The following is a 19,848-nucleotide window of genomic DNA, read 5'->3' as shown; positions in this document are numbered from 1 at the left end:
TATGTTGGTTGGTTTGGTCCTGAACTCTTGGCCTCAAGCAATCCTCCCAACTCACCCTACCAAAGTGCTAGGATTACAGGTGTGATCTACTGCACCTGGCCTACTTTTCTTTTTAAACCTTTTTTACATTTTTTTTTGTTTCAGAAAGAATGGCCTATTTTTGACTTTTTAGTGATAGCCATTCTGACTGGTGTGAGATGGCATCTCATTGTGGTTTTGATTCGAAAAACATGAAATGTCTCAAATTTGCATGTCATCCTTGTACAGGGGCCATGCTAATCTTGTCTGTATCATTTCAATTTTAGTATATGTGCTGCTGAAGGGAGCACTAAATGTTTTTTTATGTCCAAGAAGACACAGGAAAAACATGAGCATAAAGGGAAAAATGGAAGATTAAAAATGATCCAGATGGAATGTCTAGAGATGAAAAATACAACGTCTAAAATGAAAAATATACTGAATGGAATAGCAGATTAGATGCTACAGAAGAAAAGATCAAGGAGCTTTAAGACATCTAAAATGAAGCAGGGAAAGAAAAGACTGAGGCCGGGCATGGTGGCTCATGCCTATAACCCTAGAACTTTGGGATACTGAGGTGGATGCATCACCTGATGTCAGAAGTTCGAGAGCAGCCTGGCCCACATAATAAAACCCTGTCTCTACTAAAAATACAAAAATTAGCCAGTATGGTGGTAAACCTGTAGTCCCAGCTACTTGGGAGGCTGAGGCATGAGAATCACTTGAACCCGGGAGGCAGAAGTTGGTGTGAGCCAAGATTGTGCCACTGCACTCCAGCACGGACGACAGAACAAGACTCAGTCTCAAAAAGGAAAAAAAAAAAAAAAAAAAAAGAAGACTGAAAAAAATGAACAGGGCATCAGTGATCTGAGGGACAATATCAACTGGCCCATCATATAGGCAGACTGTGTGTCAGAAATAGAAGATGGAAGAGAACCCCAAAATTTGACAAAACAGTGGCCAAATTTTTTCAAAATTTTATTAAGACTATAACCATTTAGATTGAAAAAGTTCAATAAATCCCAAACAGAACAAAGGTGTGTTGAAAGCCATATAAAACCAATCACTTTATTTAAGAACAGATACAGTATGTGATAAAAACAATAAATAGCTAAGGCAAGATTAATCAAAATTCAGTATAGTGGTTACCTCTGCAGAGAAGGATGGAGAACTCAAAGCTTTAAATGTATTAGTAAATTATTTTTTCTCGTTTTAATTTCATTTTTTATAGAGACAAGGTCTCGCTGGTCTCAAGCTCCTGGCCTCAAGTCATCATCCACAGGATTCACAGAATCTAGTAGAGAGTTCACAGGTCTTTTTTGAGACGGAGTCTCGCTCAGTCACCCAGGCTGGAGTGCAGTGGTGCAATCTTAGCTCACTGCAGCCTCCGCCTCCCAGGTTCAAGCGATTATTCATCTCAGCCTCCCGAGCTGAGATTAGAGGCACCCACCATCATGCCCAGCTGGTCTCAAACCTCTAACCTCAAGTGATCCACCTGCCTCAGCCTCCCAAAGTGCTGGGATTACAGGCGTGAGGCACGGCGCCCAGCCCACTTTGTGCATTTCTGGTAACATCCCTCCTCCACTAGACCGTGACCTCCACAAGAGCAGGAACCTGTTTGCCCACGGTTACAGTGCACGTCATATACCCTTCATCACTCTGATGCTCTCCACGTCCATTTCCTGGTGAAAGTACTAGATCGAAAACAGACCTCTCATCTTACATTCCTGCAAGAAACAATTTCGTCTACTGACCCTACCCACGAGGCTGTGTGTGAGCCAGGTGGGCTGGGGAACAGAGATCAGCCCCAGCCCAGTGAACCCAAGATGGCCTGCTCCCTGGAAGGGATCAGGTGCCCTGGGAGAAATGGAAGAAAATGAGTACCCAAGACCTCAAACTGGGGCTAGCGAATGGTCATAAATGAGCCCCTTCTGCCTCTGTTCTTTTAATCATGTCCACTCCCCTCACTTGGGAGCTTGGATGGAGGGCACCTGGATGTCCATCCCAGGTATACTGAGGTCACTAGTAACACAGATCAAGGTAGTGAAGTAGTGCAGGGTCAGGGTAGGGGTGGGGGGTCAGGGTAGGGGTAAGAGACCAGGGGCAGGCACAGCCAAGGCTGTGTGGCTTCCCCAGGGCCCAGATAAGCTTGAGTCTGCAGAGGTCCAGCTTCTCTCCTTGGCAGCACTGGGCACATTCATAAATGTTTTCTATGAGCTTTCTGCTCTACAGAGGCAGGTTGCCTTCATGCACCTCTGAATCCTTACTGTCTATGCCAGTTTCCAGAAGATAGAGACATGTCCAGCAGTATATGTCCAAGAAATGGGAGGTGCAGCTAACCCCCATGAGTCCTTCGGGTCTGACGGAGGCACCTCCACCGAAGTGTTTCTTCTCTGACACATCCTTTAGTTATCTCCTTATTCCTCGCCATGGGTCTCCACAGCCTTGGTGCGTTCAGTATTGAAGGCTCAAAAAACATTTGCTGAATGAATGTAGAAGTTCAAGACTGCCTTTCCTCTGAGCAGTTGTGTGGTCCAGTGTTCTCCGCTTGGAATCCTCTCCTTCTTCATTCACCTGTTTAGTTTATTTCAAAATTTGAGTGATAACTATGTGTTACACCCTTACTGGACCCAGGGGTTACCTCCTCCAGAAAGCCTTTCTGACGCTCCCATTTAGGGGCCCCTCTTCCCCATGGCCACTGTACTGAGGCGGACCTCTGAGTCCCCAGATCAAGACAGTCTCTTGAGCACAGAAACCAGCTCTGTTTCATCTTTCCGTGCTCGGCACCAGCCTGGGTTCAGGAAACACCCATAGAAGGCACCATCTTCTTAGGGAAGAGACCACCTCTGGGGCACAGATCCTGGTTGGGATTATAGCTTTATACTTGATAGGTTGGCCAAGATCCTTTCTCTTTTTCAGTTTGCTGGAGTAAAATGGCCTGCTGAGTCTAGATATGAGATTCTAAACTACCTGGCTATCAGGATAGTCATTATCATCCCCTTAACCCCAAGGGAGAGCAGGGAAAGAGAGGCCACTTAATATCTGGTGCTTGGTAGTCCAGGGACCTAAGGAAGGTGGGAGGAGCAGAATACAGTGAGATTCTTCCTTATCTGCCCCAGTCTTAGATCTTCCTTTCCCTCCTAGCCCTCAGTCACCTAGAAAACAGAACCTGAAAACAAGAACTAGGAATTGGTGTTTTATTTGGAGAGGTGCAAACCCAAGGCTTTGGAAAGGAGAAAATGGAAGAAAGGCAGAATGGGAAGTAATGCGAGGTGATGTATTAGCAGGCCAGGGACTGCTTCATGACAAGCCTTACGGAGGACACAGCAGTTGTGTCCACCAGCTACTTGGGAGGTCTCCCCATCGATGGTACTGCTTTGGAGAAGTGGTACCATGCAACAATTTATGAAAGGGAGAGGAAAAGGGGGAATTTATCTGCCTGAGTCTAACCAATCTCCATTTTCCACTAGTTATATTTCATCCCATAAATATTAACTCCCAGCCTGACACCATGGCTTATGCCTGTAGTCCCAGCATTTTGGGAGGCTGAGGCAGGTATTTCACTTGAGGCCAGGAGTTTGAGATCAGCCTGGCCAACATGGTGAAATCCCATTTCTACAAAAAATACAAAAATAAACCAGGTGTGATGGCACCTGCCTGTAATCGCAGCTACTCGGGAGGCTGAGGCAGAAGAATCGCTTGAACCTGGGAGGCAGAGGTTGCAGTGAGCTGAGATCGCGCCACTGCACTCCACCCTGGGTGACAGGGCAAGACTGTCTCAAATGAACAAGTTTCCCCACACTTCTAAGTTTGCTAGCAGCAACTTGGGATCCAGATCTCATGCCCTGTGCTAGGCCACTCCATCCAAGTGTGTGAAGTGGTGGGAAGAAACAGAAACTCTGGGTACGTGGCCAGTGAGTGCCAGGGAGAACCTGATGCATTATATGTGCCATGTCCAGTATAGTCCAAAACTGCTTTTTTCATTTTCTGGAAGAAGAAACAAGGCATAGTGAACTGAGACCTTTCCCAAGGTCACATGGCTATTCAGTGGCAAATTCAGCATTGGAAAATAATCTGGCTCTGAAAACTGGATTTTGTTTGGCAGGCAAAGGAGTCACTAAAGGGTTTTAAGCTGGGGAGCAACAAGAAATAAAGAACTTTTTTGTTTGTTTGTTTGTTTGTTTGCTTTGTTTTTGAGATGGAATCACACTCTGTCATCCAGGCTGGAGTCAGTGGCGTGATCTTGGCTCACTGCAATCTCTGCCTCCTAGGTTCAAGCGATTCTCCTGCCTCAGCCTCCTGAGTAGCTGGGATTACAGGTATGAGCCACTGCCCCCCAGCCAATAAAGAGCTTTTTTCACCCCCCAAGATGGAGTTTCACTCTTGCTGCCCAGGGGAGAAGATCTTAGACAGCAGAGGCAGGCAGGAGCTGTGCAGAAAAGCTGGAATGAGGAGACTGACCTAAGGACCAGGAGCAGGAGCACCGTCCTGCTCTCTACTGTTGGCCTGTGGGTCTGAGGGTCCTGGCCGATGAGTCTTCTGGTGTTGCCTAAGATGGTCAGATCGCATGAACTCTCTGTTGCACTGATCACATTTATATGGTCGATATCTGGTATGTACCCGAAAATGTCGTCTAAGCTCGTCAGAACGGAAGAAAGACCACTGACAATTTTCCCATTCGCACGAATAGGGCCTCTCACCTGGGAATGACAAGGGAGAAAGGGAATTTAGAATAGAAGTAGGAAGGGGTCTGACTCTATGAGGCAGAGCCGTCCAGGTTGAGGATTCAAAAGGGAAGGTCCAGGGAACCAGGGAGGGGCAATGTATTCAGGAGGGCCCGCCCAGGTATCTTGGCACAGTCCTCCCGGATGGCAAGTCAGGGGGCCAGTCTAGCTTAGCTCCAAGCTTGGAAGATGAAAAACTCATCCCAAACAATTATCCACCAGGGGCCGAGGACAAATGTAAAGCCCAGAGACTCCTCCGTCTCCACCCCACCTGACACCTCCTTCACCTGTGTGCTTGCGCTGGTGGCTCACGAGGTGGGAGCGTTTGGTATAAGCTTTTCCACAGTTCTGGTAGTTGCAGCAGTAAGGCCTGGCCTCTGAGGAGTCCCCTCTCCCAGTCCTTTCCTGAGGCCTGGAGTTCTGCTCTGTTTCCTGTGAAGCAGGTGTGGGCTGCTTCTGTAGGAATGGGCCTTCCTGGGAGTCTGGCTGACTCACAAGAGAGTCCTGAGATCCTAAACCCAGGAATGACTGGGACTCAGCTGGGGGCATCCCAAGGTCATGGGTGTCTTGTCGGGGCAACATCTGAGCCACAGAGGGGGGCACTGCCTGGGCCTCCGTGGATGGCATGGTTGGGGCCAATGCTGTTTCATCAGAAGGTGCTGTCGAGAGGCCAGGGTAAGGCATGGTAGGGCCCCCAGCATGGGACATCATTGGGATTCCAGTGGAAGCCGAGACTGGCAGCCCACTGGGGTGCATGCTTAGATTGCCACTGAAGGCCCCGGCCACTCCTGGAATATTGGGCTCAACTGCAGGCATTATCTGAGGCTCATTGAACATCGTCATCCCTTGCTGAGGGGGAGACACTCCCTGACTGTAAATCACCCGGGAAGGAGGGAGGGTCACTTGGGGGCAGTAGCTGACATCACGCTCAGGCAGTGCCATGCTAAACAGGGGCCCCTCTTCATCCACATTGTGCCCCGGCACCTCCACAGACACCAAGGGGGGCCCCAGCATCCCTGTGCTATGAGGAAAGTGCTGAACGCTTGGTAGGCCGTGGTTCCAAGAGGGGTGCACTCCAGAGCTTCCGGTAGATGAAGCCACGTTCAAGATGGGAGCCGAGCTCTCGTTATCCTTGGGGAGAGAGACAGTCAGGTGATTTTTACCCTTGCTCAAATTCCAGTTCCATATGTTCCTCCTCTTCATCCCCAGACCCCATCCTAATCCAGCCCTCTATCTCCGTCTCTTGCTTGAATTCTCCTGCCTCCAACCATTTTTCAGCTTGGCCTTTCTAATAGGTCCGGCTGATACAAGCCCCAAGAAAGCCTAAATGTAACTCATGCCACTTTCCCTCGGACATGTTTTTTGCTTTTTATTACATGCAAAGCAACAAAGAGAGCAAATAAAACATCTCATAACCTACACCTTCAGCAAAACTCTGAGATAATGTTCAAACTCTAAATATTGAGGCAGAGTTTTGCTCTTGGTGCCCAGGCTGGAGTGCAGTGGTGTGATCTCGGCTCACACAACCTCCATCTCCAGGTTCAAGCAATTCTCCTGTCTTAGCCTCCCAAGTAGCTGGGATTACAGGCATGTGCCACCACACCCGGCTGATTTTGTATTTTTAGTACAAACAGCTTTCTCCATGTTAGTCAGGCTGGTCTCAAACACCTGACCTCAGGTGATCTGCCTGCCTCGGCCTCCCAAAGTGCTGGGATTACAGGCGTGAGCGACTGTGCCCAGCCCGAACTCCAAATTATACATAAAAGGGATAGGGGTTGTCTGGAAGTCAGGCGCAATATTCCTTGATGACTTGCATGAAGGATAAGAAAGATTGGTAGGCCGGGCGCGGTGGCTCAAGCCTGTAATCCCAGCACTTTGGGAGGCCGAGGCGGGTGGATCACGAGGTCAAGAGATCGAGACCATCCTGGTCAACATGGTGAAACCCCGTCTCTACTAAAAATACAAAAAATTAGCTGGGCATGGTGGCGCGTGCCTGTAATCCCAGTGACTCAGGAGGCTGAGGCAGGAGAATTGCCTGAACCCAGGAGACGGAGGTTGCGGTGAGCCGAGATCGTGCCATTGCACTCCAGCCTGGGTAATGAGCGAAACTCCGTCTCAAAAAAAAAAAAAAAAAAAAAAAAAGAAAGAAAGATTGGTAGTAGAAGGTCTTAAAATAGGATAGGAGCCAAGAATCATATTTTTAAAACTGTCAGTAGGCCAGGTGCAGTGGCTCACAACTGTGTAATCCCAGCACTCTGAAAGGCCAAGGCAGGTGGATTGATTGAGCTCAGAAGTTTCAAAAAGGAAAAACAAATCAGCTGAGTGTGGTGGCATGTGCCTGTAGTCCCAGCTACTGGGGAGGCTGAAGCAGGAGAATCACTTGAGCCCAGGAGGTGTAGGTTGCAGTGAGCTGAGATCGGGCCATTGCACTCCAGTCTGTGCTGACACAGACCCTGTCACAAAAAAAACAAGCAACAACAACAACAAAAGTAGCCAGCCGGGCACGGTGGCTCATGCCTATAATTCCAACAATTTGGGAGGCCAAGGCAGGTGGATCACGAGATCAGGAGTTCAAGACCAGCCTGGCCAAGATGGTGAAATCCCATCTCTACTAAAAATACGAAACTTAGCTGGGCATGGTGGCGCATGCCTGTAGTCCCAGCTACTCGGGAGACCGGGGCAGAGAATTGCTTGAACCCAGGAGGCAGAGGTTGCAGTGAGCCAAGATCATGCCACTGCACTCCGGCCTGGTGACAGAGTGAGACTGTCTCAAAAAAACAAAACAAAACAAACAAAAAACCCCCAAAGTATCCATAAGATACCAAACTATCAAGACAAATTGAAGATTGCAATTTTTTTCAAAAAATATCACCAGAAAATTGTCGTACAAATCAAGGGTAAACGTAACAACATTCAAACACAAGAAAGAAAGAAAGAGAGAGAGAGAGAAAGAAAGAGAGAAAGAGAGAGAGAAAGAGAGAAAGAAAGAAAAAGAGAAAGAGAAAGAAAGAAAGAGAAAGAAAGAAAGAGAGAAGGAAAGAAAGAGAAAGGAGAGAGAGAGAGAGAAAGGAAAGAGAGAGAAAGAAAGAAAGAAAGAGGCCCGGTGCAGTGGCTCATGCCTGTAATCCCAGCACCCAGCACTTTGGGAGGCCAAGGTGAGTGGATCACTGAGGTCAGGAGTTCAAGACCATCCTGGCCAACATGGTGAAACCCCGTCTCTACTAAAAATACAAAAATTAGCTGGGCGTGGTGGCACATGCCTGCAGCCCCAGCTACTCAGGAGGCTCAGGCAGGAGAAACGCTTGAAACTGTGGAGGTTGCAGTGAGCTGAGATTGCACCACTGCACTCCAGCTTGGGCAGCTGAGTGAGACTTCATCAAAAAAAGAAAGAAAAGGAAAGAGGAAAAGAAAGGAAGAGAAGGGAAGGGAAGAGGAAGAGGAAGGAAGGAAAGAAGGCAAAACTTAAAAGCAATTACAACTTTTGCAGCAAAGTTACAGGAACATCACAGGTCAGAAATAAAGAAATTCAAATAAGTTACATCCAGAAAACAGGATAGGAATTATATTAGAGAGTAAGGGGATGGGGCAAAGGTAAGAAAGGCGCACTGGAGGAGCTTCTATTTCTTTTTTTTTTTTTCTTGGAGATGGAGTTTCGCTCTTGTTACCCAGGCTGGAGTGCAATGGCGCGATCTCGGCTCACCGCAACCTCCGCCTCCTGGGTTCAGGCAATTCTCCTGCCTCAGCCTCCTGAGTAGCTGGGATTACAGGCACGCGCCACCATGCCCAGCTAATTTTTTGTAGTTTTAATAGAGACGGGGTTTCACCATATTGACCAGGATGGTCTCGATCTCTTGACCTCGTGATCCACCCGCCTCAGCCTCCCAAAGTGCTGGGATTACAGGCTTGAGCCACCGCGCCCGGCCAGGAGATTCTATTTCTTGACCTGAGTCATAGTTTCACAGGTTTTTACTTTATAAGAGTTCATTACTTTGTGGAAGCTGTACTTATACTCACTTTTCTGTTTGAGTGCTATTTTTAGTAATATAGTTTAAAATAAGTTAGAGTTGCTGGGCATGGTGACTCATGCCTATGATCCTAGCTCTTTGGGAGGCCCAGGTGGGAGGATCGCTTGAGGCCAGGCCTGAGCAACCTAGGGAATCATCACCTCTACAAATAAAAAAAAAACTAGCCAGGGATGGTAGCATACACCTGTGGTCCCAGCCACTCAAGAGGCTGAAATGGAAAAGATCACTTGAACCTGGGAGGTCAAAGCTGCAGGGAACTGTGATCACATCACTGCAGTCCAGCCTGGGTGACAGAGTCTCAAAAAAAAAATAATAATGCTAAATTTAAATAGAAAATATTCTATACAAATTCACAATCTGTGTGTGTATATATATATGTATATATATACACATATATATATACATATTCTAACTCTGTCCATTAGAAATTGTGACTCTAGTAACAATGCATGGTGGCTCATACCTGTAATCCCAGCACTTTGGGAGGCCAAAGAGGGTGGATCACAAGGTCAAGAGATCAAGACCATCCTGGCCAACATGGTGAAACCCCATTTCTACTAAAAATACAAAAATTATCTGTGCATGGTGGCGCACGCCTGTAGTCTCAGCTACTCAGGAGGCTGAGGCAGGAGAATCACTTGAACCAGGAAGGCAGAGGTTGCTGTGAGCCAAGATTGTGCCACTGCACTCCAGCCTGGTGACAGAGTGAGACTCGGTCTCAAAAAAATAACAATGCGTGCCTCTAGAGCTTAGACTTGTCTCTAATTCTATTCCTTGCTAAAAGTTAGACCAAGAATTTCCTGACTCCAAGACTGAGAAAAAAAAGGAAGGTTGAAGGGAGCCTGGTACATTTTGTGCCAGAAAATAAGGGAGCTTTCAAAGATTAGGACTGGGTCAAAGGAGGCAGGAAGTGACATCAAGGAAGATGGCAGGGTAGGAAGCACCAGGACCCCGTATCACCAGCATGATAACTATCGCACTGGCAGCGTGTCTGCTGTAAGTTGTTTGGAACAATGCAGAGTATTAAAGGCTTGTAACTTCCAAGGGAAGGCTTTGAGAGTAAGTTGTAGTTAATTTTGGTCAACCTAAACTCTTAGGTAGGTAATGGCTACCCATACACACCCTATGTTCCTGGAGCAACTTACATGCAGCTTGCAGGAGCCAGAGTGGGCAATAAAAACCTTGTCCTCCAACTATTGGGGATCTATGTCCTGATTGTTATTTGCTGTTTCTGATTATGAGGTGCAGACAGAGGTAGGCAGCCATTGTTGCAACTCAGCCCCCAATGTTACAACCCCCACCCCTTCCCACTTAAGAGACTTCCAAATATGAATACAAACATTCCAAGTGGCTCAACACAATTCAAGTAAGATAAACTCCCAGGCCCATACCAAGAAACATTATAATAAAACTCTTGAAAGCCCAAGACAAAGAGAGAATCTTGAAAATATCAAGAAGTGACTCATCACTTATAGGGGATCCCCAAAATTCCCAGTAGCTCTTTCATCAAAAACCTTGGACACTAAAAGACCACAGGTTGATATATTCAAAGTGCTAAAGGAAAAACATAAAACTATCAACCAACTTATATCTGGCAAAACTGTCCTTCCAAAATGAGGAAGAAATGAGACATTCCCAGATAAACAAAAGCTGAGAGGTCATTACCACTAGACATGCCCTGCAAGAAATGCTAATGGCAGTCCTTCAGGTTGAAAGGAAACGCTAGGCAGTAGCTTGAAGCCATGTGAAGAAATCTGGCATAAGAAAAATTTCTGATAAGGGTAAATATATGGACAATTGTAAAAGTGAGTATTATTATAACTTTGATTGATAACTCTACTTTTGTTTCCTACATGATTTAAAAGTGCATTAAAATTTATACTTTTATTTTTTGACATACAATGCATACAAATGTAATTTTAAGAGATCAGTCACTGAAAAAAGGTGGGAATTGAGCTATACAGAGGCAGTTTTTCTGTGCTGTTGAAGTTAACCTGGTATAAATTCAAATTAGAATGTTATAACTAGGATGTCAAATGTAATCCTCATGGCAACCACAAAGAAAATAGCTAGAGAGGAATACATACAAAAGGGGCCAGGCACAGTGGCTCACGCCTGTAATCCCAGCACTTTGGGAGCCTAAGGTGGGTGGATCACTTAAGGTCAGGAGTTTGAGACCAGCCTGGCCAACAAGGTGAAACACCGTCTACTAAAAATACAAAAATTAGCTGGGTGAAGTCCCAGCTACTGGGGAGGCTGAGGCAAGAGGATCACTTGAACCAGGAGGTGAAGGTTGCAGTCAGCTGAGATCGAGCCATTACACGCCAGCCTGGGCGACAGAGGGAGACTACGTCTCAAAAAAATAAAGAATATATACAAAAGGAAATTGTGTTCTAAGGAAATCTAAGTTTCACTGTCAAAAAAAAGATCAATTAAACAAAAGGACAATGCTGGAAATGAGGAACAAAACGGCAGAATTAAATCCCTCCTCGCAAGTAAAATACTTTGGAAAGTAAATGAATAATACTTTCCAAAAGACAAATTGGCAGAATGGATTAAAAACATGATCCAAATATATGCTGTGTATATATTTAGATCCAAACACCACAATAAACCAACTAGATCTAGGCCGGGTGCGGTGGCTCACGCCTGTAATCCCAGCACTTTGGGAGGCCGAGGCGGGTGGATCACGAGGTCAAGAAATCAAGACCATCCTGGTCAACATGGTGAAACCCCGTCTCTACTAAAACTACAAAAAATCAGCTGGGCATGGTGGCGCGTGCCTGTAGTCCCAGCTACTGAGGAGGCTGAGGCAGGAGAATTGCCTGAACCCAGGAGGCGGAGGTTGCGGGCCGAGATCGCGCCATTGCACTCCAGCCTGGGTAACAAGAGCGAAACTCCGTCTCAAAAAAAAAAAAAAAAACCAACTAGATCTAACAGACATACACGGAAACACTCTACTCAATAGCAGAATACACATTCTTTGAAAGTGCCCATGGGCCATTCTTTAGAAAACCATACAGTACTTCCTACTTTTACAGAAGAATACAAATTAGGTCTTGATAGATTTAAACAGAAAGACACTTTTCTCTTGCCGGTTTTAGAAAAAAAGAAAAAAAAAAAAAAACAAAAAAAAAACGTATCGTACAAAGTATCTTCCCTGACCCACAACCAGATAAACTAGAAAATTTACAAATCTGTGGAAATTAAACAGCATTCTCTGAAACAATCAATGTGTCAAATAAAAAGTACAACAGAAACCAGAAAATACTTAGAGACCAATAAAAAGGAAAACATAACTACCAAAACTTATGGAATGCAGCAAAAGCAGTGATAAGGGGAAAATCTACTGGTTTAAATGCTTGCAATAAAAAAGAATACACCTTGGATGAACGAGATTCCCACTGTCCCTACCTACTATCCAGCGAAACCACAGCCAAGGGAACGGGCTTGGCGGTATCAGCGGGGAAAGAAACCCTGTTGAGCTTGACTCTAGTCTGGCACGGTGAAGAGACATGAGAGGTGTAGAATAAGTGGGAGGCCCCCTGCGGCGGACCCCCCTCCCCAGTCCCCGCCGGCCTTGGGCGAGGCGGGGGTGGGGGTGGGGCGAGCCCGGAGGGGCTCTCGCTTCTGGCGCCAAGCGCCTGGCCGCGCGCATGCACACGAATGTTCATTGCAGCCCTGTTTACAACAGCAAAGACCTGGAACCAACCCAAATGCCCATCGATGATAGACTGAACATGGAAAATGTGGCACATATACACCATGGAATACTATGCATCCATCAAAAACGATGAGTCTGTGTCCTTTGTAGGGACATGGATGAACCTGGAAACCATCATTCTCAGCAAACTGACAGAACAGCAGATCAAACACCGCAGGTTCTCATTCATAGGCGGGTGTTGAACAGTGAGAACACATGGACACAGGGAGGGGAGCACTATACACTGGGGTCAGTTGGGGCGAAATGGGGGGGGACGGTGGGGGGTGGGGAGTTGGGGAGTTACAGCAAGGGGAGAGATGCCAGATGTAGGTGATGGGGAGGAAGGCAGCAAATCACACCGCCACGTGTGTATCTATGCAACAATCTTGCATGTTCTTCACATGTACCCCAAAACCTAAAATGCAATAAAATAAATAAATTGGAAAAAAAAAAAAGAATACACCTGTAATACCAGCACTTTGGGAGGCCAAGGCAGGTGGATCACAAGGTCGGGAATTCAAGACCAGCTTGGCCAAGATGGTGAAACCCCGTCTCTACTAAAAGATATAAAATTTAGCCAGGCATGGTATCAGGTGCCTACAGAATCCCTGCTACTCCGGAGGCTGAGGCAGAGATTTGCTTGAACCTTGGAGACGGAGGTTGCAGTGAGCCAAGATCATGCCACTGTACTCCAGCCTGGGCAATAGAGCCAGACTCCATCTCAAAAAAAAAAAAAAATTGAAAATAGCCAGGTGTGGCGGCAAGTGTCTGTAGTCCGAGCTACTCCAGAGGCTGAGGTGTGAGTGGTGCAATCAATCACAGCTCATTTGGGCTGGAATGCGGTGGTATCATTATGGCTCACTGCAGCCTCAAGTGACAAAAGCCCCGCTATTTTCCAAACTTTGAACATTGCTAATTGAAGTGAATAAATTAAGCATTTATTCTGCCTCTCTAAAAAATCATTTCAAAATTACCAAATGACTACAGTTAAAACCTACTTCCTACTTTACAGAAGAATACAAACTAATAAACATAGAATGAATGGTGGAATTAGAAAATTTATTTTGCTGCCAGATACAATGGCTCTCGCCTTTAATCCCAGCTACTGAGGAGGCTGAGGCACGAGAATTGCTTGAACATGGGAGGCAGAGGTTGCAGTGAGCTGAGATCACACTACTGCACTCCAGCCTGGGGACAGAGTGGGACCGTCTCAAAAAAAAAAGAAAAAAAAAAAAAAGGAAAATAAAATTTATTTTGCAACCCCTAAAGAAATTTAATTGAGGAAAAATTTTAACTTGGTGTTAAAGCCAGTAGGTGACCCTGGCCAGTCATGGTGGCTCATGTCTGTAATCCCAGCACTTTGGGAGGCCAAGGCTGATGAATCATGAGGTTAGGAGATCAAGATCATTCTGGCCAACATGGTGAAACCCTGTCTCTCTACTAAAATACAAAATATTATCCAGGCATGATAGATGGTGCATGCCTATAGTCCCAGCTACTCAGGAGGCTGAGGCAGGGGAATTGCTTGAACCCAGGAGGCAGAGGTTGCAGTAAGCTGAGATTGCACCACTGCACTCCAGCCTGGCAACAGCAAGATTCTGTGTCCAAAAAAAAAAAATTAGACGAATAGCTGGTAGAGTACTGGACATTGGATACATACAAGGCAGAATCACACAGATTACTTTCTGACCTAAGGGTCAACTTTAATAGAGAGCTGAATTAGGCTTTTCACTACCTTAATACAAGTATCACCAAATTCGGGTAGCCAGATGTGTCTCCTGATGTAATACAAGATGGAGCCTACCGTACACATGAGGCACTCTTGCCAAAAATCTTGAATCCAATTAAACTGTAAGATCTAATCCTAACTAAAGGTAATACCAGTGACAGAAGATAAAGCTAAATTATATCATGAGGAAGCAATCTGGTATCTCCAAAAGGAACATCCTGTAACACAAAAGTTAGCATCATGAAAAACCAAATCCCAATCATGAAAAAATAAAACTATTCTTCTAACTTCAGAGACTCAAGGGACATAATCACCAGATGCAGTGTGTGGTCTTAAATTCTGGTTTCAACAATCCAGCTACAAAGTACATTTAGGAATAGCTAGGATTTAAAGGATTTATCCGCTGGGCGAGGCAGCTCATGCCTGTAATCCCAGTACTTTGAGAGGCTGAGGCGGGTGGATCACCAGAGGGCAGAAGCTAGAGACCAGCCTGACCAACATAGCAAAACAACTCTACTAAAAATACAAAAAATTAACTGGGCGGAGTGGCACACACCTGTAATCCCAGATACTTGGGAGGCTGAGGCATGAGAATCGCTTGATCCTGGGAAGTAGAGGTTGCAGTGAGCCCAGATCACACCACTGCACCCCAGCCTCACAAGAGCCAAGACCCTGGCTCTCTATATATAATATATGACAATATTAAAGTAATATGTTAATTATTAATATATTAAATAATAAAAAATATATGCAATTTTGATAGGTTTGATTATGTGGTTTTAGCTATAGATGAAAGGTTCTTTTTAAAAAAAAAAAAACCCTAGAAGAGTTGGGAAGATCTTGTTTTATTTTTAATTTAATTAATTTTAGAGAAACCTGGATTATCACAAAAGCTTTCTAACTATTGCCCTTGAATCCAGCCCACATCCACTAGGGCACTCCTTTGAAAATGCAAATCTAATCGAGCCAGATCATGTTTAAACTCATCAATGGCTTCCTATTGCTCTTGGAATAAGCAAGCCCTGAATGACCTTAATGGTGTCTCTGGGTGCTCCCCCACCTCCCCACCCCTCCCCCCATCACTGTCTAGACACTGGTATTTTAGTTCCTCCTAAGAGGAAGCAGACAGCCTCTGGTCTCAGACCTGGAAAACCTTCACTTGACCAGTTCTGTTCTCTAGTCCCAGACCAGATTCTCAGCTGTCTCCTAAGCTCTCAAATCAGGTCAAACACCTCTGGTATCTGTTCCCATGCATCCACGACTTCTCCTTGTATGCTGTACATTTCCAATTTATTTATTTATATTTTTCAGAGACGGGGTTTCACCTTGTTTGCCAGGCTGGTCTTGAACTCCCAACCTCAAGTGATCCACCCGCCTCGGCCTCCCAAAGTGCTGGGATTACAGGAGTGAGTGCCTGGCAGCAGCTAATGATTTATTAATAAAATTTTATATATATCTGTTTCATGGTAAATTCATCATCATATTCCAAGGGTCCAGCAAAAGCCTTCCACTTAGTAGGGCTCCAATTAACGTTTTTGGTTCTTTTTCCTGGTCGTTTTCTGCTCACTTCCTCACCTGATCTTTGCTGTTCCTCACGTCCCTCGCCAGAAAGTTGCCTGGGACCTTCTTACCCTCCACGCGCCCAACACGAGCTCTACAGCTGGGCGAACATTATTGGAATAAACGACGTATGATTTACACCTCAATCTTCCAACCCTCCCTTTCTACCCTTCCCTTTGCAACCCCTCCCCTCGGGTTTCTGCTTCCCTGGCCTCCCTTCTCCTCCACGGCCTCCCCGCCCCGCCGACCCTCCCCGGCCTGCCAGGGGCCGACACCTGACTCACCTGGGCGGCCTCGTGCGCCGCCTGCCACCGGCTCAGCTCCCGAGCCTCCTGCTCCATCTCAGCCTGCGCGCGGCTGTACATGAAGACTTGGTGGGGCCTATGCTCTCTGCTGAACAGACGGGGAACCTGCCACCACGGCGTCTCAAGCGGGTATCGCGACATCACCACGCCACAATCACCTTCTATTTACCTATTTACAGCTGCGCTAGGGGGCGGAGTCAACCCCACCCATCCCTCCCTGCGCCGACCCCGCCCTGCCCCAGGCCGCCCACGGGCCCTCAGCAAGCCCCAACCAAGGCAGCGTCACTGACAGCCACCGGAGGCCTTGACCGCTTCTTAAAGGACTTTTGTCAGCCCACCCAACCGACCCATTCCACCCTTCAGTCTGAGCTACCGTTTCACCCAAGTGGAGGCTGGGGAGGCGCAGGTCTCAGACTCCAGCCAGGAGGAGGCTGGAGAGAGAGGCAAGGCCAGGTGTAGGGACTTCTGCCGAGAGGAGAGCTTCCGCCAGCACTCTACCAGGTCGGGATCTTGCCATAAACTTTGGGAGGGCTGGAGCTTTTCTGCTACAGGCCGGGCACCTCTGTGCCTTGTCTGTACAAAAACTGAAGAAGACTGGAGGCTGGGCGTGGTGGCTCACGCCTGTAATCCCAGCACTTTGGGAGGCCGAGGCGGTGGATCACGCAGTCGAGAGATCGAGACCATCCTGGTTAACATGGGGAAACCCCGTCTCTACTAAAAATACAAAAAATCAGCTGGGCATGGTGGCGCGCGCCTGTAGTCCCAGCTACTCGGGAGGCTGAGGCAGGAGAATTGCTTGAACCCAGGAGGCGGAGGTTGCAATGAGCCGAGATCTGCCATTGCACTCCAGCCTGGGTAACAAGAGCGAAACTCCGTCTCAAAAAAATAAAAAAAATGAAAAAAAACTGAAGACTGGGAGCTTCATGGCACAACCTATTTATTCCACAGTGTTTACTGAGTGCCCAGTATGTGTTGGGCACTGACCTCTGAATTAGGGGTAAAATCGTAAACAGGAAGAACAAAGTCCTTGCTGTCAATCTCCATCTTACGTGGGCAGACAAGAAATGAGTAATAAAGTTTATAACTATTATAATTTTAGATGGTGGTGAGTGCTATGGAAAACCGAAACAGAGAAATGTGGGCTTAAAGCTACATGCCTGAAAGGAGCCATCCAGAGGAAGGGCCAAAGGCTCTAAGGCAAGAAAGAGCCGGATAGTGTTAGAAGGAAATTGAAGGCAGGGCGACCACAGTGATACCACAAGGGCAGTGACACGAGGACAGAGGGATAGGGCCTTGAAGTCCATAGAAGGGGGTTTGGATTTTATTCTAAGTGTGATAGATTCTAAGCACTGATGGATGTTAAACAGGAAATTGGTATGATCTGATACATGTTTTTTAAAAGAAACCGTTTGGCTCCTTATCAATTATAAAGGGCAAGAGGGATGCAGAGACAGCAGTTAGAAATCTAAAGGAGCAGGCTGGGCACGGTGGCTCACGCCTGTAATCTCAGCATTTTGGGAGGCCAAGGCAGGCGGATCATGAGGTCAGGAGTTTGAGACCAGCCTGCCCAACATGGTGAAACCCCATCTCTACTAAAAATACAAAAATTAGGGCATGGTGCCACACGCCTGTAATCCCAGCTAACTCAGGAGGCTGAGGCAGAAGAATCGCTTGAACCTGCGAGGCAGAGGTTGCGGTAAGCCGAGAGCGTGCCATTGTGCTCCAGCCTGGGCCACAGAGCGAGACTCCGCCTCAAAAAAAGAAAAAAGAACGAAAGAAATCTAAAGGAGCTGTCTAAGAAAGGGATGTCAGTGTTTGTCATGGAGGTGGTGCCCACCACCTGTAGTCCCAGCTACTCAGGAGGCTGAGGCAGGAGAGCACTTGAGCCCAGGAGTTCCAGGTTGTAGTGTGCTGTGCTGATTGGGCATTCACACTAAGTTCAGCATCAGTATGGTGAACTCCCAGGAGTGGGGCGCCAGCAGGTTGCCTAAAGAGGGATGAACTGGCCCAGGTCAGAAACGGAGCAGTTCCAAACTCCTGTGCTGAACAGTAACGGTATCACTGCACCTGTGAAGAGCCAGTGCACTGCAGCCTTGGCAACATAGTGAGACCCCATTTCTTAAAAAAAAGAATGAAAACCAGGACTTGTAAGGGACCAGAAGTGGGTAGGGAGGGAGAAAAAGAGGAATCAAAGAGGCTCCTAGATTATTGGCTTGAGCAACTGTGTGATGATTGTGGCGCTTGGTATATGGAAAGATAGGAAGAGGAGCAGATTTGGAGGTGGCTGAAACAAGACTTCCATTTTCGACATCGATTTTGAGATGTCTATTAATTATTCTTAGAGAAGGTCAGGGCTGTACATGTAAACTTGGGCATTGTCAGTATAGAGATGGTAGTTATAAGGCCATTAGAGCGGATGCTATCAACTCCAGAGGTAGTTTGAAGACAGGACAGAAGACAGAGCCTGGGGACTCCTACATTTAAGGCCCAGGGGAACAGCAAAGTCCTCCAAAGAGACTGACAAGTTGAGTTAAACAGGTAAGTGACTACTGGATTTGGCAAGACAGAGGTCACTGATGACTTTGGCAAAACCAAGTGCAGTAGGATGGAAGCCGGATTGGAGCATGCTGCAAAGGGAACAGGAGTTGATGGAGTGGGACACTGTCTCCAAACAACTCAAAGAAGTTTTTCTATGAATGAGAGCAGAAAAATGACGCGGCAGTTAAGGGAGGGCCTATGATAGGCCCATGAGGCTTCCCCAAAGGAGAAACTGATACAGAAAGAGAGGGCTCAATTATAAGAGCAAAGTCATTGATGAATCAAGAAAGGACAGGATCTGGAGTACTGATAGACAAGTGCGCCATTGGTGAGAGCAGGGACATTGGCTCTATTATAACCAGTGGGGTAAGAAGGGTCTTATGGTATCTTAGGGTCCCCAGCTACTAGCATGGAGTGGGGCTGAGAGCAGGCCCTTGAGAAACACTGGCTAATGATTCTATGGCTGACACCTGCTCAGCTGGCAACTCCAGTTTCACCTCCTCCTGGGGCCATCTCCGACTCCCATTTGAAGTGTCTTTCAGTTCCCACATACCTAGTGTTTCTCCCAACTTGGCATTTAGGAAGTATTTGTGGAATGCATTATATTTGACACACAGAACAGATCATTTTTCACACCCCCTCCTCTAAAGATAAAATTATTTCCATAATTCAAATTTTATATTTTCAAATGATCATAAACTAAAACGAATTATAATAATGGCCAGAAAACGGAAAGGTAAAAGTGAAAATGTTATTTGCCAAAACTTTGTATATATACTCACATCATAAAATAAATATATAAAATTAATAGTATGGTTCCAAAAAATGAAAAATGCACAACTATTTATTTCAATCATTTTCACATCTACCTGTTTAAATTTTGATCCTTTCCTTACAGTCTGATACACTCCCTTATGTAAATGATTATCCAGCAACCAACAATTAAATTTTAATGAAACCAAAACATAGTCCTGGCATGGTGGCTCATTTCTGTAATCCCAGCACTTTGGGAGGCCAGGACAGGTGGATTACCCAAGGTCGGGAGTTTGAGACCAGCCTGACTAACATGGAGAAACCTGGTTTCTACTAAAAAAAATACAAAATTCGCCAGGTGTGGTGATGCATGCCTGTAAATCCAGCTACTCAGGAGGCTGAGGCAGGAGAATCACTTGAACCCAGGAGGCGGAGGTTGCAGTGAGCTGAGATCACGCCATTGCACTCCAGCCTGGGCAACAAGAGGGCAACT

General features: G+C 46.4%; 1 protein-coding gene and 1 non-coding gene across 2 annotated transcripts; both read right to left on the bottom strand.

Annotated features, from left to right (window-relative positions):
• Positions 1–224: 224 nt before the first annotated feature.
• Positions 225–329, bottom strand: LOC116529678. Its single transcript, XR_004259605.1, has one exon. It is a non-coding gene; the product is annotated as a U6 spliceosomal RNA (small nuclear RNA).
• Positions 330–1,910: 1,581 nt separating this feature from the next.
• Positions 1,911–16,228, bottom strand: KLF17 (Kruppel like factor 17). Its single transcript, XM_032247321.1, has 4 exons — positions 16,044–16,228; positions 5,030–5,873; positions 4,480–4,718; positions 1,911–2,592 (listed from the first exon to the last, which is right to left on the bottom strand). The coding sequence occupies exons 1-3, from the start codon at positions 16,203–16,205 to the stop codon at positions 4,480–4,482; spliced, it is 1,245 nt and encodes a 414-aa protein (XP_032103212.1). The 5' UTR covers positions 16,206–16,228; the 3' UTR covers positions 1,911–2,592.
• Between the last annotated feature and the right edge of the window lie 3,620 nt (positions 16,229–19,848).

Source organism: Sapajus apella, unplaced genomic scaffold (assembly GCF_009761245.1).
Source record: "Sapajus apella isolate SASKATOON/1434 unplaced genomic scaffold, GSC_monkey_1.0 scaffold62, whole genome shotgun sequence".
Classification (NCBI taxonomy): Eukaryota; Metazoa; Chordata; class Mammalia; order Primates; family Cebidae; genus Sapajus; species Sapajus apella.
This window is presented reverse-complemented; position numbering and strand designations above follow the sequence as displayed.

Coding starts and splice junctions, on each gene's coding strand:
- KLF17 (XM_032247321.1), bottom strand. CDS start 16,205: ATGTCGCGATACCCGCTTGAGACGCCGTGGTGGCAGGTTCCCCGTCTG. Junction 5,874..16,043: donor CGGCGCACGAGGCCGCCCAG/GTGAGTCAGGTG, acceptor TCTCTCCCCAAG/GATAACGAGAGCTCGGCTCC. Junction 4,719..5,029: donor CCACCAGCGCAAGCACACAG/GTGAAGGAGGTG, acceptor TGTCATTCCCAG/GTGAGAGGCCCTATTCGTGC.